The sequence below is a fragment of the Mobula hypostoma genome, chromosome 9, assembly GCF_963921235.1.
Source record: "Mobula hypostoma chromosome 9, sMobHyp1.1, whole genome shotgun sequence".
NCBI classification, from domain to species: domain Eukaryota; kingdom Metazoa; phylum Chordata; class Chondrichthyes; order Myliobatiformes; family Myliobatidae; genus Mobula; species Mobula hypostoma.
Window position 1 is genome coordinate 59,116,420 of NC_086105.1, and position 26,109 is coordinate 59,142,528.

At 42.7% G+C, this 26,109-nt stretch overlaps 1 protein-coding gene across 1 annotated transcript; it reads right to left on the reverse strand.

Annotated features, from left to right (window-relative positions):
* Positions 1-2,129: 2,129 nt before the first annotated feature.
* Positions 2,130-24,620, reverse strand: LOC134351750 (glioma pathogenesis-related protein 1-like). Its single transcript, XM_063058356.1, has 6 exons — positions 23,551-24,620; positions 7,797-8,042; positions 5,659-5,771; positions 5,495-5,577; positions 5,336-5,359; positions 2,130-4,974 (listed from the first exon to the last, which is right to left on the reverse strand). Exons 1-6 carry the CDS (start codon positions 23,722-23,724, stop codon positions 4,844-4,846), a joined length of 771 nt encoding a protein of 256 aa, XP_062914426.1. The 5' UTR covers positions 23,725-24,620; the 3' UTR covers positions 2,130-4,843.
* Between the last annotated feature and the right edge of the window lie 1,489 nt (positions 24,621-26,109).

Consider the following 26,109-nt stretch of genomic DNA (forward strand, 5'->3'; position numbering starts at 1 on the left):
CATTGTCTATAACTTCTTAAGTAGCGATTGCCTTTGTGTTTAGCATATGAATATCAAGCCCACACTGGGCTAGCAGACCTTTCTACCGAAAGCGTCTCCGTCCTTATGATGCCTGCTGTAGCTTGTTGTGTCGAATAAAGAAGCTGCTTTGTAACTACCAGTGACTCTGTCTCTCCGGTGATTTCATCCACGCTACAACAAAGGCAACGTAACGTAATTGGATATGTGATTAGGAAAGAGGAGTTAGAATGCGCGGTAATTATGGGAAAGATTGAAGGGAAGAAAGCAAGAGGAAGACAAAGACAAATGATGATGGAGACAGCAGCCAGAGAACTGGAAATGAATACCAATGAATTGATCCACTTGACCTGAAACAAGAATGTGTGGGCCATGGCAGTCAAAGCTCAAACTGGACGTGGCACCTGCTGATGATGATGATGAGTCCACCGTCATGCGCCATGACCCATCCGTTCTGCGGACGGGCCAGACGGGGCTGTTGAAGGGAGAGGCTGTAGGTCTAATGACACTCCCGTTAATAGGGCTTGAATGGCCTCAGTAATGCCTTGGTGTCCCCCGGCACTCTGTACTGACTGTTACAGATGATCTTGGTGGTGGTGGGGGGGGGGGGGGGGCGGAGACAACGATAGGTTCCCACTTGGCCACTCCAACTACAATAGTGGCCCGTGCGACCCCAACGGTTAACCTGCCTCTGTTAGTGTCAAGCAACCAAGGGACTGTCCCTTTAAGACATTAAAACCGAGGATGCGCTCAGGTGAAGCGGCTATAAGGACTCGTACAGGTCCGGGAGGTTGGTTCCCAATGGCTAGGCGGAGTGTGACCTCCTTCGCGGGTAAAAGGGAACCCCCTAAGCCCTCTACCTGCATCTCGGTTCCCTTCCATCTGGCGGGATTGCCCGGGATGATGGTGTGTTGGGCACCTGTGTCGACGAGTGCCATCCACCTCTGTGTGTTTCCCTTTCCTACGGTCACAGGCAGCCTGGTAGATGCCGTTGACCAGTGCCCACTCTCTAACAACCGGGTTCCCTCACTGACCGTACTTCATTGTGGGCGCCCGTGTAAATACCACACCCTGCTGGAGAGGGATCGGACCCTCACAGCGGTCACCACCCGATCCCACAGGGTAGTGCCTTCCCGGATCTCTGGCTGTGGCGCCCATAAGGCATTGTTGATCAGAGAAGCTCCCCAGGGCGCTGGCCTCTTGATGAGAGAGGCTCAAGTTGGGGCCCCCCTCATCCAACAGTCAGAGCAGGCACGCGGCCAGGTGCTCGCCCGGCCGTTGGCGGTACCGATCCGCCAGCTGGGTCAGCTCCATTGGGGAGAAATCCCGGATCTCAGAGGAACCACGGGCATGCCTCCTTGCGGCTTGGTCATCCTCATCCCCCTCCTCTCTGCGGTGGACCTGGGACACCGTGGTGACGGGTCGAGCGTGCAGGGGTTCGGAGGCATAGAGGGGAGGGCGGTTGTGGGACCTAGGCTCCTCGGGCACCCCCACCTCGTCACTGTTTAGCCATATATCCCCGTCCCCCAGCCACGCGTCCAGCTTGTCACCACACTGGACCAGGGCTCGAATCTTTAGCGGGTGCTGCTGCCAGCCAGACCGGCGAGCTGCCCGCGCCTGCTGTAGCTCTATTAGCCTGCAGGCGACTTCAGTCCCCCGACCTCGAGTCTGGGCAGCTTGTACTGCCTCCTGCAGCGTGGAGCAGCGCTGCTGGAGCTCTTCTCACTCCCTGTCCTTCTGGTTGCATAACTGCTGCATCTGGCCGGAAACCCTAACCTGGCGTCTCAGGAGGGACGTGAACAGCTAAAAGGCACCCCTTTGACTCCCTTTGACTTTGGGCAACCCCGACTTCTTAAGGAGGGAGACCACGTGGTGCCGTAATTTCTCGCTACGTGGATCCAACTACTCGACCAAGCGCTCGTCCGTCCAGCCGGGAATCCTATCCTCAGTGCCTGCACTGGCTTTTTTGCCCCTGTTCCAGAACATTTTCCCACTCCGGTGTCTAGCCAAGATCCCTGAGATCCTTCTCGCAGCGCCAATTGTTGTAAGTGAGGAAACAGATTCGGTAGGTCTCAAAGGCAAGGACTCTGGACACACAGACTTGGTAGTAAAGGATTTTATTTACAGAAGGCAAACGTGGGAAAATGGCAACAGAAGCAACACACACACGGGCACAATTTACAGCAGTCGGGGAAAAGTCAGATCAGCAGTAAAATACACCGGACAATTAATAACGAACGTGGGAAAATCGCTACACACACACAAAAACACGGGAAAAGTCAATACGATACCCGCCACCCCTTGACTTTGTGCAGGCACATCTTTGTGCTATTAGGGACAATAATCAACACTCCCAACCCTATTCAATGCACAGTTCACCAATTTCACCAGTGCTGTTCCACAGTTCTCAGCCTGAAGTGAAGCAGGGTGGTCCCTCGGAGATGGCAAAAAGAGAGAGCCCAGCACACATGGCACCCTTTTAGTGCAGGAGGGCTGGAGGGTCCAGCCCAGGTAATTCACAAGGGGGCCAATGGCTCGGTGCCAGAAGAGATAAGCTGATCACAAAGGCCAATCGCCGGAGGCCAAGTACAAGGCTATTTAGAGGGGTCAATGGTTAGGTGTGCATTGATGGATGAGGAGGGGGCAAACCTTGATTGGCAGGTGGCGTGCCTTCCAACCAGGTAGTGGGCAGTGCTGTTACGTGACAGTCACGACCCCACCAATACAAAGGTACACCCTCCAAACCAGGCAACTTCCTTGTAAATGTCCTCCACACTCTCTCTATAGTATCCACATCCTTTCTGTAGTGAGGTGACCAGAACTGAACACATTACTCCAAGTGGGGTCTGACCAACATCTTATATAGCTGTAACATTACCTCACGACTCTTGAACTCAATACCACAGTTGATGAATGCTAACACACCATACACCTTCTTAACAACAGTGTCAACCTGTGCAGCAGCTTAGAGTGTCCTATGGACAAGGAGCAAGATCTCTCAGATCCTCCATACTGCCAAGAGTCTTACCATTAATATTGTTTTTTCTTCAGATTTGACCTACCAAAATGAACCTCTTCACACTTATCTGGGTTTAAGTCCATCTGCCAATTCTCAGCCCAGTCCTGCATTCTGTCGATGTCTTGCTGTAACCTCTGACAACCCTCCAGACTATCCACAACACCCCCAACCTTTTTGTCATCGGCAAACTTACTAGCCCACCCTTCTACTTCCTCGTCCAGGTCATTTATAAAAAGCACAAAGAGGAGAAGTCCCTGAACAGATCCCTGTGGAACACCACTGGTCACTGACCTCCATAGAATACAAACCATCTACAACCACCTTTTACCTTCTGTGGACATGTTAATCTAATACTTTTAATATTAAATGTTAATTTAATTCTTTTTAAATGAGGTCGGCAAAAAAAAAGAAAGCAGCAAGCAGGGGAAAAAAAAAATCATAGCTGATACTACCCACCCTGTAAACTGCCTTTTCTAAAAGCTCTCTTCTGGAAAGTGTTATAGGGCTATTAAAAACAAAAACAAAAAAGAAACATTATTTTAAAACTTTCTTCCCCAGGATGTCAATCTCACCAACCATTCAAGTTAGCATGTCACTGTACTGTAGACACTTTAAAGGCATTACAAAAAGTGGTTTTTACATTGTAACTATATGCTGGTATGTATATTCAATTTCTCTCCTTTAACCTCTAAGCTTTTTGCATCATTCTTTATAACTGTTGAATGTTGACATTTTTAGTTGCATGTCATGCCCTGACCAACACCTCACAGTAAATTCCTGAGACATGTAAATATATATGGCAAATAAAGTTGATCCTTCATGAAGTCCCTAAATGCATTGATTCAAATTGATACCAAAATGCTATACTTATTCAAATAATAATCTCTTGTTTTAAAAAACATTTTTAAATGGAACTCCATTTTGAACAATTCTATTGCAGAATGAGTTTAAGGCAGAACCTATTCAGAAAGTTTAGGACAACGCAAATTCAGTTCTGTCCATTAATCCAGAGTGTGGACTATAATCAAATTCCTAACACAAACAAGATAAAATCTGCAAATGCTGGAAATCCAACCAACACACACAAACTGCTAAAGGAACTCTGCAGGCCAGGCAGCATCTAAGGAAAAAAGTACAGTCAACATCTCAGGCCAAGACCTGAGAACAGATTCTTGATTTGGCATTGACAAATCTTGAAGCAAGTGTAGAAATAAAACAGTTAATTTTCGAAGTGCAAATTGAAACGTGAAAGAGTTTCATGTTTTATTAGACTGCATTATAATTGATCTGGGACAGTTAATGCTGAAAACAAAATATAAAGCTCCATTTCCATGTGGCAATGTTGTTAACAATAATGAGCAAAAATATTCACATCAAAGTACAAAAAGATCAAGATGTATCTCCATAAAAAATTTTAAAAATGTTAAAGCAAACTCAAGCTTCAGTTGCTAACCAGAAAAAATTTAGTACCTCCCAAAACTTCCCCTTTCATATTCAGTGATTGTCCTCATCTAAAATATCCTATAGCTTTCCGATGCATTCCTTTTTAGATGTTGCTGGTAATTTGAAGTTATTTTCACTATAGAAGTTAACAAACCAACTGACAAATTGAAAAGTTGTCATGAATCACTATTTGAGCTATAGTGCAGATCAAAGTTTGACCTCCATCATGATTCATCAGAAATTTTGAAAGTTGATATCTATGTTTCGTGTTTAATGGAGGTGTCATTTTCCTTACTTTCAGCCACACAAAATCCAGTATTCAGGTCTGATATAAATGCAGACATGGAAGAATGTTGGCATGTACTATATATAGGCAAACATGTTAGTGTACTTATACTGTATCAGATATACTCCACCGAAAATAATAATAAGAGTCAATGGTCTTGTTACTACAACAGCGATGCAGTAATTGCCACATGCAGAGTCTGAATTATCTGTTAAAAGAAAAAAAAGATGTAAAAATACACTACATTTCTTTAAACTGAAATAAATCTTAATGCAATGTTTTACACTACAGCTGAAAGATAAGGATTCAATTCTTGCTGCTGTCTTTAAGAATCTTACGGTTTGTAACTGTGGGGGTTTTCTCTAGTTGCTCTGGTTTCCTCACACATTCCAAAGATGGGTGGTTTAGGGTTAGTGAATCATGGGCATGCCATGTTGGTGCTGGAGACACTTACAAAATCCTTGCTGATTTGATTTAATGCTCTGTAGGTTTCGATGTACATGTGACAAATAAAGCTAATCTATCCCTCTGCTAAATAATTTAAAGGTTTAATATTAAAATGTACTCACTTGTCATCTCACGTGTTGCATTTCCTGATGAAAAGAAAATGAATACACAACAATATTAAATCAACTTTGTCACATACTAGAATTACTGAGTTTTTTTGATTTCAAAAATCTGAATGATCACATCAAAATATATAAAGAATCTATGTGATTCAAACTTACTGCATAATTTATTTTCACACCAACTGTCAGGGCACTGAGTACATGCTTTTCCTTTTAAATAAGGTTGTCTTGGATAATTTCCACTGCAAGAAAGAATAACACAAAAATATTAATATTTTATTAATTGTACCTTCTAAAAAGAACCCAATACAGGAAAGACTTACGGTGGTCCATAATCGCAAACAAAAATAGTCGAAAGCTCAGAGCTGAAGTGAATAATTCCCCCTGGGCAGGTGTGAACTGCACAGCCAACTTTGTAACTTGACGCCCAGACGAGCTTGAAATCAAAACATGGAAGAAGTCATTATTTATGATAGTCTACTCTCAAACAAAGCTCCAAAGTTCATGGTAAAATTTCACCCTGATCCAGTTAAAAGTGGCCCAAATTACTTTATTTCCCAGAATAAAGGTATAGATTATTTTCTAAACAGGTGAGAAAATTCAGAAATCAGAGGTGCACAGCAACTTGGAGTCCTCGTGCAGGATTCCCTGAAGGTTAATTTGCATGTTGAGTTGGAGGCAAGGAAGATAAATGCAATGTTAGCATTCATTTCCAGAGGACTAGAATTTCAAAGCTAGGATTGATCAAACCACATCTGGAGTATTGTGAGCTGTTTTTGGCCCCTTATCTAAAAAAGGATATGGTGGCATTAGAGTGTCCAGAGGAGATTTCTGAGAATAATTCTGTGAATGAAAGGGTTAACATGAGGAGTGTTCGATAGCTCTGGGTCTGTACTCACTGGAACTTAGAAGAATGAGCGTTGATCTCATTGAAACCTACCAAATATTAAAACGCCTAGATAGAGTGGACACGGAGATGACGTATCCTATAGTGGGGAGTCTCAGGAGCAGCAGGCACAGCCTCAGAATAGAAGGATGTCTCTTTAGAATGAAGAGGAGGAGGAAATTCTTTAGCCAGAGGGTGGTGAATCTGTAGAATTCCATTCCAGAGAGAGCTGTGCAGGCTATATCATTGCTGTGATATAATTGTTTGAATTCAAGATGTCTGAAACATGCAAGCCTTCTACTCACTTGACCAAGAATTAAAGCTTTTATAACTGGCACAGCTGAACTTGATAGCTGCCAATCATTTAAAAGTGCCAGTTAATGAAATGTTTGTCCAGCCCCTCTACTGAACTCAAGAACATGACACTCAAGAGCCCAAGAAAACAGGAGCAGAAATAGACCATCTGATACCTCAACTTTGCCCCACCTTTCAGTATGATCATTTCTGAACCTCTTTTCCATCTCAGATCCCCATAAATTTCTCAATCTTTCACAAATGGATTGCCTCTATTCTAAGTACTTCTAAGAAAGCATGCCAGATTGTAATATGCTTGATACCAAATAGAAATTGGAACTGAGATACTGATGAGCCACAAACTTAATGAATTGTGACGTTCTTGGCATTTAAAATCATGTATTTTAGAGTCAAGTTTTGAGGTTACAGAAAGTGAGCACCAACTTGAATGGAATTTTTCAGTTACAAAGAGCATTCACAAACAAGCTCACTGAATACAAGTTGCTCATTTCCTATGGTCCATGTTGAGCCTAGCCTGTGCTTGGCTCCCTCCCACTCCTGTCTGGACAGCAGAGTCATCCAATACAATTGCTAATTTTGGTTTAAAAAAATCCCTCCCATCTCCCCTCTTCTTCCATTCCCCACTCTGGCCTCCTACCTCTTCTTGCCTATGTATCACCTACCCTTGGTGCCCCTCTTCTTTCCCTTGCTCCTGTGGTCCACTCTCCTCTCCAATCAGATTCCTTCCTCTCCAGCCCTTTAGCTTTCCCACATGCCTGGCTTCACCTATCACCTTCCAACTATCCTCCTACCCCTCCCCCACCTTTTTATTCTGGCATTTTTCCTCTTTTTTTTCGGTACTGAAGAAGATCCTCGGCCCACAATGTCGACTGTTTGTTCATTTCCATGGATGTTGCCCGATCATCTGTGTTCCTCCAGCATTTACTGTGTTTTCCTTTGGATTTCCAGCATCCGCAGAATTTCTTGTGTTTATGATAATTATGGAGATGCCACCAACAGTAATTATATATTCTTCACTAGAGGCATGAGGAATATTATTATTTCAACCTGTTCTTGCTCACTAAGAGCAGGCCGAAATACTAATATTTACATACATGCTGTTCAAGAAACAGATAACTAGTATGTGGATCATTTATGTAATGGGACAAGAACTATATCATATGAATAAATCATTTATTGCTGAAAAAACTGAACTAGTGATAAAAATGGCATCCTTGATTCTTATTTGACCTGCAAAATTATTTGTTGAAAATATATTACCTGGGTGTAATGACCACACACTCTTCTGCATCTGTTGGAGTTATAATCATAATATTGAACTTCATCGCGCCATTTTTTTATTGCAGCAGGAACATTTAAACTGGAACCTGTCTGGACATAAATGTTCTCTCCTATAGTCTTGAATACCGGATGAAGTTTCCATTTAGTGCGTAGATCTTTGTTGTGATTAAATGTGCATTTCTTACTCCATGCAAGAGCTGCTTCAGCGAGAGTCCTATCCCATGACTAGAAGTAAAAAATAAATAGCCAAGTAAATTAGAGACATATAGCCAAGATCTCAGAAATGTTCTGCTTTGATTATGTAACCCTCTCACCAGACTTGTATACAAACTTGACTCGTTAGCTAGCTCTGCTAACAGCCATGTAACTCAGCCATGTAACATACTTCTAGGATCTATATGATTTGGGGTTTAACCAAAGTGGAATATCGTGATGTTCCAATTAAAGAAACCACAATTTGAGTGAATGCTGTGTAAATGCTGCCCTTACAGAATTGTTGGTCTGTCAGAAATAACAGATTGTACACCACATAAATATAAAGAAAGAACATTTACAAATTTCAGCTTTATCAAACGGTTAAGAGGAAAAAGAAAAAGAAAAAGAAACTAAAAGGGCCTATTAAAGTTCAGTTAGTCCACTGTGCACAAGTTCACTGGAGCTGATACTGGAGTGGGCCTACAGTCTACACTCACCACATTCTGAACTTTGCTCAAAGTCCAACTCGAACAAACTGGCTCCCTCTCACGAATTTTGGTCCTTCCTTGTTTGAGCCATTCATCTGCACAAAGCACTTCATGCAACAGGGACTCTCCTCCCAAAAGAATCTTCCCTTCTGTCCCGCTCCACAGTTCCTGCCAAAAGCCCCCGGATCAGACTACTGTCCTTCAGAAAACTCTTCAGTACAATCCTCATTGGCTGACTCACATTTCTAAGTTGAACAGCAGGGCTTATTATCTTATCCAAAACTAAAGCATTCTACCAGCAGGATACACTGATTTTGCAGACAACTGCTGAAATGAAATATCCAAAGCACAGCAGTAGAAATCTTAACCATGGCATTACAATTGTTTGATTTTATACTTCTATTACACAATGTTAGCACTTGCATTAAAAAATAATTATGTTGACAATTTGTTCCCACATTTCCATTACTCCATTATTGGAGATCAATAATAAAGGTCATAGAGTTATATAACACATAAAAAAGCCCTTTATCTGAGCTCATCCATACCAACCAAGATGTCTATGAAAGCCAGTTTTAAATAAGTAGTGCAATCACTCAAATTGAGTATGATATTCTCCTAAAGGGTTGTAAATTCCCATAATGGAGAACTCCTGTGCATGAATTTGTTAACAGGGAGGCTGATGCATGGGTAGCTACCACACACTCCTTGACAAAAAGAGATCAGCATCAGTGTCATTGAATGCAAGATGATTAGGGAACCCTCACTGCTGCAGCCTTCCTCTGCCTTCACAGCTGTTGTGATGTGTTCACCAGCTCAGCTGTTGAAGTTTTGATTGCATTGCTCTTTGTCTGGAACTTCTGCCTTGATCTTACCCTTAGCCCCTGGTAGTGTGACCCCACCAGGAGCCAAGTGCCAAGTGGCTAAACTCCAGTCAGCATTGCTCTCTAGAGCTCACAAGTCTCTCCACCACATCAAGATGGTGATCCTCAGAGAAGTTTAAATGACTACACACCCAGTGAGGAACATAAACAGTTACAATATTCTGACAATAGATAAAGAATTGCATTTTAATATGCGCTCAGTCGCCACTTTATTAAGTACTGGAGTGGAACCTGATGTGGTCTTCTGCAGTAGCCTGTCCACTTCAAGGTTCAACATGTTGTGCATTCAGAGATGTTCTGCATACCGCTGTTGAAATATGTGGTTATTTGGGTTATTGTCACATTTCTGTCAGCTTGAACCAGTCTGGCCATTCTCCTCTGACCTCTCTGATTAACAAGGCATTTTCTCCCACAGAACTGCCACACTCTAGACATTCTTCCTTGCATTCTCTGTAAGTTCTAGAGACTGCTGTGCATGGAAATTTCAGGAAATCAGTAATGCCTGGGATAGTCAAACCACCCTATCTGATGCCTAAAATCATTCCACAAGGTTACTTAGATCACATTTCCACACCTTTCTGATGTTTAGACTAGACAGCAACTGAACTTCTTGACTATGTCTGCATGCTTTGATGCATTGAGCTGTTGCCACATGATTGGCTGATTAGATATTTGTGTTATTAGGTACACCTGCTCATTAAAGTGGTCACTGAGTGTAAATTTTAAATGGAAGATTAAGGTGTGATCTATTTCAGGTCATTCAAGCATGAACACAGGCCCTTCACTCCCCCAAGTCAGCGACTGCCATCAACCACCTATTTTATAATCCTACTTTACTTCATTTTTATTCTCCCCACATTCTTATTAATTTCTCCCAATTCTATTTCCCAACTACAGACAGCCAAGTAACCTGTAACCAAGTTGGGAATTTCAGAACATGCATGTGCATTTACAAGAGCTTAAGACAGGAGCAGAATTAGCCCATTCACCTATCAAGTCTGCACTGCCATTTGATCGTGGCTGATTTATTATTCCCACTCGACCCCATTGTCCTGCCTTCTCCCCATAACTTTTGGCACACTTACTAATCAATAACCTATCAATCTCTGCTTTAAACATACCCATGACTTGGCCTCTACATCTGCCTGAGGCAATGAATTCCACAGATTCACCACCCTCTGGCAAAAAAAATCTTTTCTGATTTACACCTCAAGACAAAGGAGCAGAATTAGGCATTTGGCCCATCGAGTCTGCTCGCCATTCGATCATGGCTCATCCTTTTCTCCCCCCTCAGCCCCACACCCTGGCCTTCTCCTCATAACCTATGATGTCGTGGCCAATCAACAACTTATCAATCTCCACCTTAAATACACCCAATGACTTGGCCTCCACAGCTGCACTTGGTAATAAATTCCACAAATTCACCACCCTTTGGCTAAAGAAATTTCTCTGCATCTGTTTTAAATGGACCCTCCTTTCCACATCTACTCTGTCTAGGCCTTTCAACATTCAAAAGGTTTCAATGAGATCCCCCCTCATCCTTCTAAATTCCAGTGAGTACAGACTCAGAACTATCAAATGTTCCTTGTATGATAACCCTTTCATTCCTGGAATTATCCTTGTGAGACTCCTCTGAACTCTGTCCAATGCCAGCACATCTTTTCTTAGATGAGGAACCCAAAACTGTTCACAGTACTCAAGATGAGGCCTCACCAGTGCCTAATAAAGCCTCCGAATCACATCTCTGCTCTTGTATTCTAGACCTCTTGAAATGAATGCTAACATTGCATTTACCTTCCTCACCACCGACTCAACCTGCAAGTTAACTTTAAGGTGTTCTGCACAAGGAATCCCAAGTCCCTTTGCATCTCAGATTTTTGGATTTTCTCTCTGTTTAGAAAATAGCCTGCACATTTATTTCTCCTACTAAAGTGCATGACCATGCATTTTCCAACAACATATTTCATTTACCATCCCTTGCCCATTCTCCTAATCTGTCCAAGCCCTTCTGCATCCTACCCGTTTCCTCAACACTACCTGCCTCTCCACCAATCTTTGTATCATCTGCAAACCTGGCAATGAAGTCATCTATTCCATCATCTAAATCATTGATATACAGCATAAAATAAAGCGGTACCAACACTGGCTCCTGTAGAACACCACTCACCACTGCCAGCCAACCAGTAAAGGGTCATTTTATTCCCACTCACTGCTTTCTCTATCAATCAGCCAATGCTCTAAACATGGTAGTAAATTTCCTGTAATACGATGGGCTCTTAACTTGGTAAGCAGCCTCATGTGTAGCACCTTGTCAAAGGGCTTCTGAAAGTCAAAATATACAACATCCACTGCATCCCATTTATCTATCCTGTGTGTAATCTCCTCAAAGAATTCCAACAGGTTTGTCAGGCAAGATTTTCCCTTATGGAAACCATACTGACTTTGTCCTATCTTGCTCTGTTTCACCAAGTACTCCATAAACTCATCCTTAACAATCGACTCCAACATCTTCCTAATCACCGAGGTCAGGATAACTGGTCTATAATTTCTTTTCGGTTGCCTCCCTCCTTTCTTAAAGAGTGGAGTGACATTTGCAATTTTCCGGTCCTCTGGCACCACACCAGAGTCCAATGATTTTTGAAAGATCATTACTAATGCCTCCACAATCCCTACCACTACCCCTTTCAGAACCCTAGGGTGCAGTTCACCTGGTCCACATGACTTATGTACCCTCAGGTATTTCAGCATTTTGAGCACCTTCTCCCTTGTAATAGTAACTGCACTCACTTCTCTTCACTTGCACCCTTCAGCATCTGGCACACTGCTAGTGTCTTCCAAGTGAAGACTGATACAAAATACTCATTTAGTTCATCTGCCAACTCCATGTCCCCATTATTACTTTCCCAGCCTCATTTTCTATCATTTTCTAGCAGTCCTATAACCACACCCATCTCTTTTTTTTTTACAATATTTGAAAAAGCTTTTACTATCCATTTTGATATTCTTTGCTAGCTTGCTTTCATATCTCATCTTTTCCCTCCTAATGGCTCTTTTAGTTGCTTTTTGTAGGGTTTTAAAAGCTTCCCAATCTTCTGTCTTCCCAATAATTTTTGCTTTGTCGTACTGTATGTCCTCTCTTTTGCTTTTACATTAGCTATGATATACCTTGTAAGCCACGGTTGCACGATTTTGCCATTGGAGCTTCTTTGTTTTTAGAGTACATCTGTACTGCTCCTTCTTCATTTTTCTCCAAAAACCAACACCATTGCTGCCCTGCTGTCATCCCTGCCAGAATTTCCTGTCAATTTACTTTGACCAACTCCTCTCTTATTCCGCTGTAATTTCCTTTACTCCACTGAAATACTGCCACGCAGACTTTACTTTCTGCCCATTAAATTTCAAGTTGAACTCAATCATATTGTAATCACTGCCTCCCAGGGGTTCTTTTACATTAAGCTCCCTAATCACCCAGTCCAGTATAGCTGATCCCCTATTAGGCTCAACGACAAACTGCTCTAAAAAGCCATCTTGTAGGCATTCAACAAACTTGGGAACCATTTCCAATCTGATTTCCCCAATTGACCTGCATGTTGAAATCTCCCATGAATTTCATAACATTGCCCTTTTGACATGCCTCTTCTATTTCCTGTTGCAATCTGTGGTGCATATCCCAGCAACTGTTGGGAGGCCTGTATATAACTGCCATCCTTCTAGCCTTGTAGTTTCTTAACTCAATCCACAAAGATTTAACATCTTCTGATCCCATGTCACATCCTTCTACTGATTTGATGCCATTATTTACCAGCAGAGCCACACCACCCCGTTTGCTGACCTTCCTATCCCTCCAATACAATGTATAACCTCGGACATTCAGCTCCCAACTACAACCATCCTTCAGCCATGATTCAGTGATGGCCTCAACATCATGCCCGACACTCTGTAAAAGTGCTACAAGATGATCCACCTTATTTCTTATACTTCATGCATTGAGATATAACACTTTGATCCTGCATCTCCAAAGCACCGATGCTCACCCTGCAGGCTGCAATTAGATCCTATCATCTGCCTGCCCTTCCTGACAGTCTGACTGCACACCATCTTTGCTTTTTTTCCCCAAAGTCCCTAACATGGCCTTCAAGGTGCTGCAACCGCCCAGGATTCCAACATTGAGTATGAAGAACACACAACAGCCATTTACTACACTTACAGTAAGAGAGATAGAAAAAGGGGGAACCTTAACAGAAGCTTACACATATTTAAAGGATTATCCTTTCATACCAAGGCTGTGCTTTCTATTCTTTGAGTCTCCCACTATGGGAACATCCTCTCCACATTAACTCTATACAGGCCTCTCAATGTTTGACGGGTCACAGTGACATCAACCTCCCACCCTCCTCCCCCCACCAATCCTTCTGAACCTCAGTGAGTACAGGCCCAGAGACATCAGGCACTTCTCATGTATTAACCCTTTCATCCCCAGAATCATTCTCGTAAACTTCTTCCTGATGCTTTCCAGCCTCCAACATCGGCACATCCGTCCTTAAATATGGGGCCTAAAACTACTCACGATACTTCAAATGTGTTCTGACCAAGACCTTATAAAGCCTCAGTATTGCATCCTTGCTTTTGTATTCCATTCTCCTCAGAATGAATACTAACATTAATGAGGTGGCCTACAGGGAAGAAGTCATCTCTCTGACACAGTGGTGTCAAGAAAACAACCTCTCCCTTAATGTCCCAAAAACAAACAAGCTGGTTGTGGATTACAGGAGGAATGGAGACGGGCTAACCCCTGTTGACATCAGTGAACCTGGGGCTGAGAGGGTAAACAGCTTTAAGTCCCTCGGCATCTACATTACTGAGGACCTCACGTGGTCTGTACATACCAGCTGTGCGGTGAAAGAGGCACAACAGCACCTCTTTCATCTCAGATGGTTGAGGAAGTTTCTACAGGGGCACAATTGAGAACATCCTGACTGGCTGCATCACTGCCTGGTATGGGAACTGTACCTCCCTTAACCGCAGGATTCTGCAGAGAGTGGTGCAGACAGCCCAGCGCATCTGTAGTTGTGAACTTACCATGATTCAGGACATTTACAAAGGCAGATGTGTAAAAAAGGCTGAAAGGATCATTGGGGACCCAAGTCACCTCAACCACTACCTATTCCAGCTGCTACCGTCTGAGAAACGGTACCGCAGCATAAAAACCAGCGCCAACAGGCTCCGGGACAGCTTCCTCAATGCATGCCCTCTAGTATTGGACATTGCCACTTTGGAAAAGAGGCATTCTCTGTCTCCTCTATCTATGCCTTTCATAATCTTATAAATCTCTATCAGTTCTCCTCTTAGCCTCTGCTGATCTCGAAAAGGCAACCAAATTTTATGCAACCTCTCATTATAGCACATGCCCTCTAATCTGGGCAACATCCTGGTAAACCTCTCCTGCATCCTGAACATCATTCCTATAACACGGCAACCAAGGTGCAACACTTCGCACTTGCTGTTGTCCCTTGCGGCACATCAGGCAACCCAGTACGTACGGAAAGTGTGCAAGGAGCCGGCCAGATTCAAACCCATGACCACTTGAGTTGCAGCGAAGAGGCAAAGTCCAGATGCCACTACACCACTGGCTTGCAAACACTTCACATTTCGTCAGGCTAAACTCCATCTGCCATATCTACAATTGATCTAGTCATAGTCATACTTTATTGATCCCGGGGGAAATTGGTTAATATCCCACTGTATTCCTTGCCAGTCATTGACACTATCCAATCTTTGTATCATCTACAGACCTACTAACTCATCCATCCACATTTTCAGAAGTGTGGTAGACAGAGAGATCTGTGAATATAGCTCCACAATTCGTTGAAAGTGGCTTCAAAAGGTAGATAGGATTGTAAAGAACACTTTTGGCACATTGGCCTTCATGAATCAAAGTATGAGTACAGGAGTTGAGATGTTACATTAAAGTTGTATAAGATGTTGATGAGGCTGACTTAGGACTACTGTGTGCAGTGCTGGTCACCTCCCTGCAGGAAAGATACCAAAAAGATTGAAAAAGTGCCGAAAAAATTTACAAGGGTGTTGCCTGGACCTGAGGAGCTGAGTTACAGGGAAAGGTGGAACACGTTAGGACTTTATTCTCTGGACTGTAGAGGAATGAGGAGAGATTTAGAAGTATACAAAATTATGAGGGGTATAGATAGGGTAAATCAACCAGGCTTTCTCCACTGAGGATAGGTGAGACTAGAACTACAGGTCATGGGTTAACAGTGAAAGGTGAAATATTTAAGGGAACATGAGGGGGAACGTCTTCACTCATAGGGTGTGCAAGTGCGGAACAGGCTGCCAGTGGAAGTGGTGAATGCTGGTTCCATTCAGAATTTATTTATTTATCGGTACGTCGTGGAACAGACCCGATCAGCTTACCACCCAGCAGCCCACCTATTTAGAGACTTACTTACTGCCCATTATGCCATTGGTGCTTCAGGCTGCAGCCAAACTATTTAACCTAACCTAATCCCAGGACAATTTACAATGACCAACTGGTACATCTTTGAACTGTGGGAGGAAACTGGAGCACCCATAGGAAACCCACACCGTCACAGGGTGAACACAGAAACTCCTTACAGAAACTGCCAGAATTGAACTCCAAACACTGGAATGCCCCAAGCTACTGTACAACAGAGTTGTGCTAACCACTAGGAGAAATTTGGATAAGTATATGAATGGGAGGGGTATGGTTCAGGTGCAGGTTGATGGTTTTAGGCAGAATAATATGTTGGCATGGACTAGATGGAGTGAAGGCCTGTTTAGAAACATAGAAAGCTACAGCACAATACAGGCCCTTACCTTAGAAATTACCTAGGGTTACCCATAGCCCACTACTTTTCTGAGCTCCATGTACCTATCCAAGAGTCTCTTAAAAGACCCTACTGTATTCGTCTCCACCACCATTGCCAGCAGCCCATTCCACACACTCACCACTCTCTGCGTAAAAAACTTACCCCTGACATCTCCTCTGTACCAACTTCCAAGCACCTTAAAACTGCGCTATTAAGTTCTATGACTCTATGCATTTAAAGTCTGTAACTTTAGTGTTCTTGCTAAACAAGGTTCATGATCTATGAGTGAATATGTAATTAAACTCTAAAGTCTGGAATATAAAATTAATGCCATTGACACTCACTTCCAAGTTACTCATTTGCAAGCCATGGCCTGCTACCCAAGATCCATATTCCATTTATCAACATCACATGACGGAAGACACCCATGTGTTATGCAAAAGCATTGAAAATGTTCCTCCACTGTCAAAAGCTGTAGCACAGGGAAGAACAAATTTTCAGATTGCAACTTTTGCAGAGGCACCAGAAATTATGAAAAATCAGGGTGCTATTGCTGCACAGTCTCAGCGACCTGCAGTTTGGATATTCATCATATATTTTAAATTAGAAGAATGAGGGGAAGGGTACTCATTGAAACTTATTGAATATTGAAAGGCCTGGACGGAATGGATGTGGAGAGGATTTTCCTATTGTCAGGGAGTCTAGGAACAGATAGCAGTCTCAGAATAGAGGGATGGCCCTTTAGAGCAGAGATGAGGAGAAATTTCTTTAGCCAGAAGGTGGTGGACGTAGAATTCATTGCTGTGGGCGGTTGTAGAGGCCAAGTCATTGGGCATATTTAAAGCAGAGGCTGAAAAATTCTTGACTAGTAAGGGTGTCAAAGGTTTCAGGGAAAAGTCTGGAGAATGGTGTTGAGAGGGATAATAAATTAGCCATGATGGAATAATAGAGCAGACTTGATGGGCTGAACGGCTTAATTCTGCTCCTATGTCTTTTTGATCTTATGGACTTGTAATCCTATTCACCTCAGTTGTTGATGTGTGGAGCTTGTCCATCCCCTCTGACTGCATGGGCTCCCTGCCCTATCCCAAAGACCTGGTGTCAGGTTAATTGGTTTGAAATCACCCTTGAGTGTGGCAAGTGGTATCAATAATTAAATGGAAAGTTGGAGCGGTTGAGAGAATGTGAAGAGTACAGGGAATACAGAGAGGGGCAATGTAACTGATGGAATCATAGACAATTCCAGCACAGAAGCAGGCCCTTCAGCCCATCCAGTCTGTGCCAAACTTATTCTACCTGATCCCATTGACCTGCACTTGAACCATAGTCCTCCACTCTCTCCCATCTATGTACTTATCCAAGTGTCATTTACGAAGGGTGATTGATAAGTTTGCGGCCTAAGATAGAATGAGTCAATTTTAGAAAACCTAGCACACTTATTTTTCAACATAGTCCCCTCCTATGTGTACACACTTAGTCCAGTGGTCGTGGAGCATACGGATCCCTTCTTTGTAGAAGTGGTCCACAGCAGAGGTGATTGATAAGTTTGTGGCCTAAGGTAGAAGGAGATGAGTTATTAACTTCAAACTTTCTGTATTATCACTCAAAGAGTTGAACTGCACGTGCATGTAACGACAGCGTCTTGTATCTCCAGGTGGTCCACAGCAGGGGTGATTGATAGGTTCGTGGGCTAAGATAGAAGGAGATGAGTTATACAGCTCTCGTTACACGCACGTGCAGTTCAACTCTGAGTGAAAATGCAGAAAGTTTGAAGTTTCTCCTCATCTCCTTCTACTTTAGGCCACGAACTTATCAATCACCCTTGCTGTGGATCATTTCTAGAGGTCCAAGACGCCGACTTCTACACAGAAGGGATCCATATGCTCCATGACCGCTGGACTAAGTGTGTAAATGTAGGAAAAATAAATGTGCTAGGTTTTCTAAAATTGACTCCTTCTACCTTAGGCCACGAACTTATCAATCACCCCTCGTAAATGTTGAAATCAAACCTGCATCCACCACTTCTGCTGGCAGCTTGTTCCACAATCGTACCATGCTCTGGAGCCAGCAGACCCAACATGGCAAAAGGCCTTCCACCGCATCATAACAATTAACAGTAAAATCAGAAATACACATTACCTGACATTGTTGAATGGGAAACAACATTAAGGTGCCCAATTGAAAGATGAGAAGCTGTTCCTCAAACCTGAGAACAGTATAGGTGACTACTTTGCAGATCTCCTCTGTTCAATTGGTAAGCATGATTTTGGATTTTCTGTCACCCATCCCTCCAATTTTCTGTCCCTCTTTTGCTCTATATTCTCTGCCCTGGGACTCTTGCTCCAGCAAAGCTCAACACAAATTCAAGAAATAACAAGACACATTGCAGCTTCTAAAGTCAACACTTGAATTCCAAGAGTTCAGGTAACCACTAACACCAGCATTTTCCATCTTGGTTTCAGATTTCTGACATCACCTGTATTATTAATTGATTTAGAGAAACAGTGACCATGATGTAGTGCCAAACTTTTGTTCTAAGATGAATCTAACCCTTCCTCCTATATGGCCCTCCATTGTTCTATTATCCGTGAGTCTATTTAATGACTGACCTCTTTCATTAAAAGGCTTTCATTTATTTAGAGATACAACACTGGACAGGCCCTTCCAGCCCCATGAGCAGTGCTGCCCAACAACCCAGTTTAATCACTATACACAATGTCCAATTAACCTACTAACCGATAGGTCTTTGGACTGTGGGTGGAAACCAGAGCACCTGGAAGTCCACACATTGACCGGGAGAAGAAATGAACTCCAAACTTTAGCACCCTGAGCCGTAACCACAGCGCACCCTCTATTTTTTGTTAGCAACCCCAGTGTATCCATGGGCACAACTAAATATCTGCAACTTTTTTTTATATTTGCCTATAACTCATACTTAGCACGTGGCCAAGTGGTTAAGGCATCGGTCTAGTGATCTGAAGGTCGCTAGTTCGAACCTCAGCTGAGGCAACGTGTTGTGTCCTTGAGCAAGGCACTTAACCACATATTGCTCTGCGACGACACCATTGCCAAGCTGTATCGGCCCTAGTGCCCTTCCCTTGAAGGACATCGGTGGCGTGGAGAGGGGAGACTTGCAGCATGGGCAACTGCCAGTCTTCCATACAACCTTGCCCAGGCCTGTGCCCTGGAAACCTTCCAAGGCGCAAATCCATGGTCTCATGAGACTAACGGATGCCTATAACTCATACACTGATCTAAACCATTTGCCATTAAACAGTTTAAGGTCAGTAACATTGAATCATTATTCATTTCTATAGATGCTGCCTGACCTGCTGAGAAGCTCCAGCATTTTGTGTGTTATTCCGGATTTCCAGCATTTGCAGAAACTCTTGTATTTATAACTTAAACCATTTATTTTAATTTATTTTGTATTTGTATAATATCCCCCAAGTTACTCAAAAATATACTCAGTGATAGGCTATCTTAGATTGGGTGTTGTGTAATAACCCAAGTCTTATTAGGGAGCGTAATATAAAGGAACCCTTGGGAGGTAGTGATCATAATGTGATTGAATTCATACTGCAATTCGAGAGGGAGAAGTATAACTCACGTGTATCAGTATCACAATGGAATAAAGGGAATTACAGAGGCATGAGGGAGGCGCTTGCCCAGGTGGATTGGAGGTGGATACTGACAGGAATGACAGCAGAGCAGAGATGGCTGAAGTTCTCAAACGGCAGAGCTAGGCAGTCGTGGCTTACAAGGGAAGTTAAGGACTGCATAAAAGTTGAGGAAAGGGTATATAAGGTAGCAAAAGTGAATGGGAAGTTGGATGATTGGGAAACTTTGAAATCCAACAAAAGGCAACTAAAAAAGCTATAAGAAGGGAAAAGATGAAATATGAGGGCAGACTAGCCAATAATATAAAGCAGGATGCCAAAAGCTCTTTCAGTTATATAAATGGTAAAAGGGAGGTGAGAGTTGATATTGGACCACTGGAAAATGATGCTGGTGAGGAAGTAATGGGGGCAAAGAAATAGTAGATGAACTTAATGGGTACTTTAGTCATAGTCATACTTTATTGATCCCAGGGAAAATTGGTTTTCATTACAGTTGCACCATAAATAATAAATAGTAATAAAACCATAAAGAGTTAAATAGTAATATGTAAATATGTAAATTGTGCCAGGAAATAAGTCCAGGACCAGCCTATTGGCTCAGGGTGTCTGACCCTCCAAGGGAGGAGTTATAAAGTTTGATGGCCACAGGCAGGAATGACTTCCTATGACGCTCTGCGTTGCATCTCGGTGGAATGAGTCTCTGGCTGAATGTACTCCTGTGTCCACCCAGTACATTATGTAGTGGATGGGAGACATTGACCAAGATGGCATGCAACTTGGACAGCATCCTCTTTTCAGACACTACCATCAGAGAGTCCAGTTCCATCCCCACAACATCACTGGCCTTATGAATGAGTTTGTTGATTCTGTTGGTGTCTGCTACCCTCAGCCTGCTGCCCCAGCACACAACAGCAAACATGTTAGCACTGGCCACCACAGACTCATAGAACATCCTCAGCATTGTCCAGCAGATGTTAAAGGACCTCAGTCTGCTCAGGAAATAGAGACAGCATCTTCCTTCACCTTGGAAGACAATAGCAGTGTGCCAGAGGTCCATGAGTGTCAGGGAGCAGGAGTGAGTGCCATTGCTATTAGAAAGGAAAAAGTGCAAGGCGAGCTCAAAGGTCTTTAGGTGGTCAAGTCACCTGGGCCAGTTGGACTACATCCCAGAGTCCTGAGAGAGGTTGCTGAAGAGATAATGGATGCATTGGTTATGATCTTTTAACAATCACTTGATTCTGGCATGGTCCTGGAAGACTGGAAGATTGCAAATGTCACTCCACTCTATAAGAAGGGAAGAAGGTTTAAGAAAGCAAATTATTAGCCTAACCTCAGTGGTTTGGAAAGTGTTGGAGTCTATTATTAAGGATGGAGTTTCGTGGTACTTGGAGACTAATGATAAAATAAGTCAAAATCAGCACGGTTTCTATCAAGGGAAATCTTGTTTGATAAATTTGTTGGAGTTCTCTGAGGAAGTTACAAGCAGGGTGGACGAAGGAGAGGCAATGGATGTCATTTAGTTGGATTTTCAAAAGGCATTTCTTAAGGTGCCACACATGAGGCTGCTTAACAAGATAAAATCCCATGGTGTTACAGGAAAGACACTAGCATAGATAGAGGAATAGCTGACAGGCAGTGAGTGGGAATAAAAGGGGTCTTTTCTGGTTGGCTATCAGTGACTAGTGGTGTTCCTCAGGAGTCAGTATTGGGATCACTGCTTTTCATATTGTTCATCAATGATTTAGATAGTGGAATTGATGAGTTTGCAGGAACGTTTGTGGATGATACGAAGATAGCTAGAGGGGTATGTAGTACTGAGGAAGAACTGTGATTGCAACAGGACTTGACAAATTGGAAGAATGGGCAAAAAAGTGGCAGATGGAATACAGTGTTGGGAATCGTATGATAATGCATTTTGGTAAAAGGAACAATAGTACAGACTATTATCTAAATAGGGAGAAGTCTCAAACATCAGAGGTGTAGAGGGACTTAGAAGTCCTCATGCAAGACCCCCAGGAGGTTAATTTACAGGTTGAGTCTTCGATAAAGAAGGCAAATGCAATGTTGACACATGTTTCAACAGGAATTGAATATAAAAGCAAGGAGATAATGCTGAGCCTTTATAAGACACTAGTCAGGCTGCACTTGGAGTATTGTCAACGTTTTTGTGACCATATCTCAGAAAGGATGTGTTGTCATTGGAGAAAGTCCAGAGGAGGTTCACAAGGATGATTGTGGGAATGAAGGGGTTAACATATGAGGAGCGTTTGGCAGCTTTGCGCCTGTGCTCACTGGAATTTAGAAGGATGCAGGGGGATTTCATTTAAATGGATAGGATCGATGTGGAGAGGATGTTTCCTAAGGTCCAGTGGGTATCATCGGTCAGGGCTTCAAAGAAAATGGCGAGAAAGCAGAACTAGAGGTCACAGCCGCAAAATTGAGGGGCGACCCTTTAGAACAGAGGTCCGGGGGTTCTTGTTTTTTATTAGCCAGAGAGTAGTAAATCTGTGAAACGTTCTACCACAGACTGCGATAGAGGTCAAATCTGTGCGTATATTTTAGGCGGAAGTTGATCGTTTCCTGATCGATCAGGGCTTCAAAGAATATGGCGAAAAAGCAGGTGTATGGGGCCGAGTGGGATCCGGGATCAGCCATGATGGATGGCGGAGCCGATTCGATGGGCTGAATAGCCTAATTCTGCACCTATGTCTTATAAAGGTAATTAGTAGTCACATGTGCCCTAGCTATTCCTCCCCGCCCCTTCTCTAATTTGTTTTTCTTCTCTTTCACCCCACCTTGCGTTAAGTTTTTTTTCCCATTTGTACTATCTTGACTGCTGCGAGTTTGTTTTTTCAGTTGTAATTTTATGTGATACGCTGCTTTAAAACGCACGTTAGAGTGAATAATTTTACCGAGAATACTGTACCTTGAATTAGAAAATGTAAACGCATACATTGTATTTTCTATGTATTACAGTATTTACAATATTTACTCAACAGTATTTACCCAAATGTACACATTGTAACAGCATTTACTCAAAGGGACATTGTATTTTCTATATTCACTATGTAACTGCTACTAGCTCAGTGGAAAGTATTCACTATGTAGCCATGACTTTTGACCTAATCACTATTAATTCATGAAGAGAACTAAGAATGAAACCAAGTAGGTGACGAGTGAGGTAATGAAATATGTGGCAGTATGTCAAAACAAGACCAATTTAAGAAATAACTGTGGTTAGGGATGAGGGGACACCTGGTCTAAAAAGTAAACTAGGACATAATTAAATTGGGGAGTAAAACAATAGTGGAAGGTCGAGAGCGGATGTATTGATGATATGTGATCACAGGCCGTCTGGATATGATAATGTAGCTAAGATAGGAGATTGCTATAAATAATGCTGTGTACAAGCCTCGATGGGCAGTCAGCTACTAGCTTTCTGATTGTCTCAGCTTTGATTTGCAAATTAAAGTTTAAAACGTCTTGAAGGATTTTCTGCGTCTCCTTGTTGTTTGTAAGAAACGAGAAACCACGACAGAATCCCCCAATCTAAGTAATTCAAGAGCATTAAAAAACCCACAACTTTAGTTTACTCTAAGCGTCAGAATATAGTTTTACTTTTTGGATAATCACTTCGTCTCTTGAAAATGTGTTAGGATGTCGCGCTGCTATATAAACTTAGGTGAAATATTTCCGCTTACCATGTACAGCATGTCGCTGGCGGGAGGGTCAATTTGAGAGCGATACAGATTGTGGGTATTGACGCATTCCTTGATGAAATCCTCATTGTCGATATCAACAGCTGCTCCCACTCGAAACGCAGCGAAGTAAAAGAGTGCGTTAAGTGAAATCTTGCTGAATCCCCGCAGGTCCATATCGAGAAGTTCGAAGTACGGGAATTTTGGAACAGGAAGTTCAACAATTGTGTCCCCGGTTCTGCTGCGGATTGATGATTCTCTCCCAGTTCTTACTTTCAGAAGTTGAGATGATCAGTATTTAACAGCAAATTTTCTCTTCCAATAATCGATATCGAATGGGTTGGGCGGAGGTGACTGGCGCCGCCTTTCCATTGACTAACCCTTGCCGGGTTGAGTGGGCGGAGGGTGACAGCAACCCGCAGAGTACTCCGGATATCAAATACCTCAAGAAGGAGGAACTCGACCAAACCAGACGACGAAAAACATAGATCTCCAGAAGAAAACTAACCCGCAGTCACTCACTATTCACTTTAAAAATGACAGATCGAAAAGGAAGTTGATTCCCCAGCCCGGGTGAAAAATCTCATCTAAATTATATCTTATCCGTTGCTTTAAATCCATGCACGCTTTTCTTACCTTTGTGTTGAGGAAACTGGGTCTGGAAGGGTCATATACTGTACCTCCAGTGACTTTTTGAAAGAGTCCTGAGGAAGTGTCTCGGCTCTAAACCTCTTCTATACTCTTTTCCATAGAGGCTCCCTGGCCTGCTGAGTTCCTCCAGCATTTTGTTTTTGTGTTCTTTTGAAAGAGCTGCTGCTTTTGAAGATAGTGGATGCACTGGCTGTTAAATTCCTAAATTCAATAGATCCTAGGATCCTTCCCACAGATGGAAAGGTAGGAAATGTCATTCCATTACATTAAAAGTCCAACAATCCCTTATTCGGTTTTTAAAAAATCCTCCTGAAGGTTCCGCAACTGGCTCGCATTCCCTTTAAACCAGGGGTTCCCAACCTTTTTTTATGCCATGGACCCCAGGTTGGGAACCCATTTCTCACATTCACTTTCAATTTTTTTGGGCCTCATTGCCCACATTCCCCTTTAAACTCACTGGAGCTCGAATTCCCACATTCCCTTTAAACACACTAGAGCTCGAATTCCCACATTTCCTTTAAACTCACCAGAGCTCGAATTCCCACATTCGCTTTAAACACATTAGAGCTCGAATTCCCACATTCCCCTTAAACTCACTGGAGCTCGAATTTCCACATTGCTTTTAAACTCACCGGGACCCCAGTCCTCATATTTCCTTCTGGTACTCCTAATTCTACCCCTCTTGGTACTTCTCTTATTACCACTTTAGTATTTTTGCACTGCTCCAGAATTATATTACAGTAGTTACATCCTTCTGCTGCTTTGCGTTTGTCATTGTATTTATTGTAGTGTTTATTTTCCCCACGCAGACTGCGAACCTTACGCATATAAAACTTTTCATTGCACCCTAGTGAGTTTAATAATAAACTAATCTGAATCCGAATCCATCTAATGAATACTTCAGGCACTTGAGTTCTGCCAGCACTCATGGCCAAGCCAACACCAGTGAAAGAGATGAACTTGTCACATTGCTGTGCGTGGAATGGTGTTGCAGGACAGAAATTAGTTGATCTGCCGCTATTGAATATTGGCGAATACACTTTAAAATTAATTAAATATTCTAGGGTATTACAAAAGATTTAAATTCTTTACCGTTTTTTTTTGCTTCAGACTTGTTACTGCTTGACGTGACTGTAGGGCAGAAATTCCAGTAATTCCAGAGCAATAAGTTACAGCTTAGAATAATAAAAACTCCATTTCCCTCTGCTGGAAAGGGCACTAAGGTTACAAGTGAATCAATGTAATGGCATTAAGATAAATACTAAGATGGCAAGAAATGTAATATTTCAAAATGACACGTGAATTCAAATTAAGTATGCAGGCACACTAAATATCAAGGCTTATCTATCTATGGGAAAATTGCACCAGTCATTCAGGGACTTCTTATAGAACTACTGTTGCTGTCACCCTGAATTGTGAACTGCTGTTACTTACTTACATAGTTTCCCTTCCTCCTCAACATACCTCACTTTTACTTCTCACAAGACATGGCCTCTTTAACCCAAGAAAATTTCAATGTATCAACAACATTTCAGAGTTGTATCCAGGTGCGGGATGAATTTAATTCTTACTGTAAAATGGTCGTGTGCATCTGAATTCACAAGTCCCCTGTCGGCCGAAGAAGATGAGCTCTCCTGGGGTTAGAGGACCGTGTATGGTCATGGCTGGGTGAGAGGAACAGGGATTGTCTTGCTGCTGCTGTTCTGTTACTTGCCTGTTCTGCTTTATTGTGTTCAGTGTTTCTCTGCTGAGCATTATGGGCACGCTATGCTGGTGCTGGAATGTGTGGTGACAGTGGCGAGCTGTCCCCCAGCACCCTTAGGTATGTTAGTTATTATCGCAAACAATACTTTTCAGTGTATGTTTCAATGATAAATCTGAATCTGATGGCAATGTTAAAGACTTGCAGGT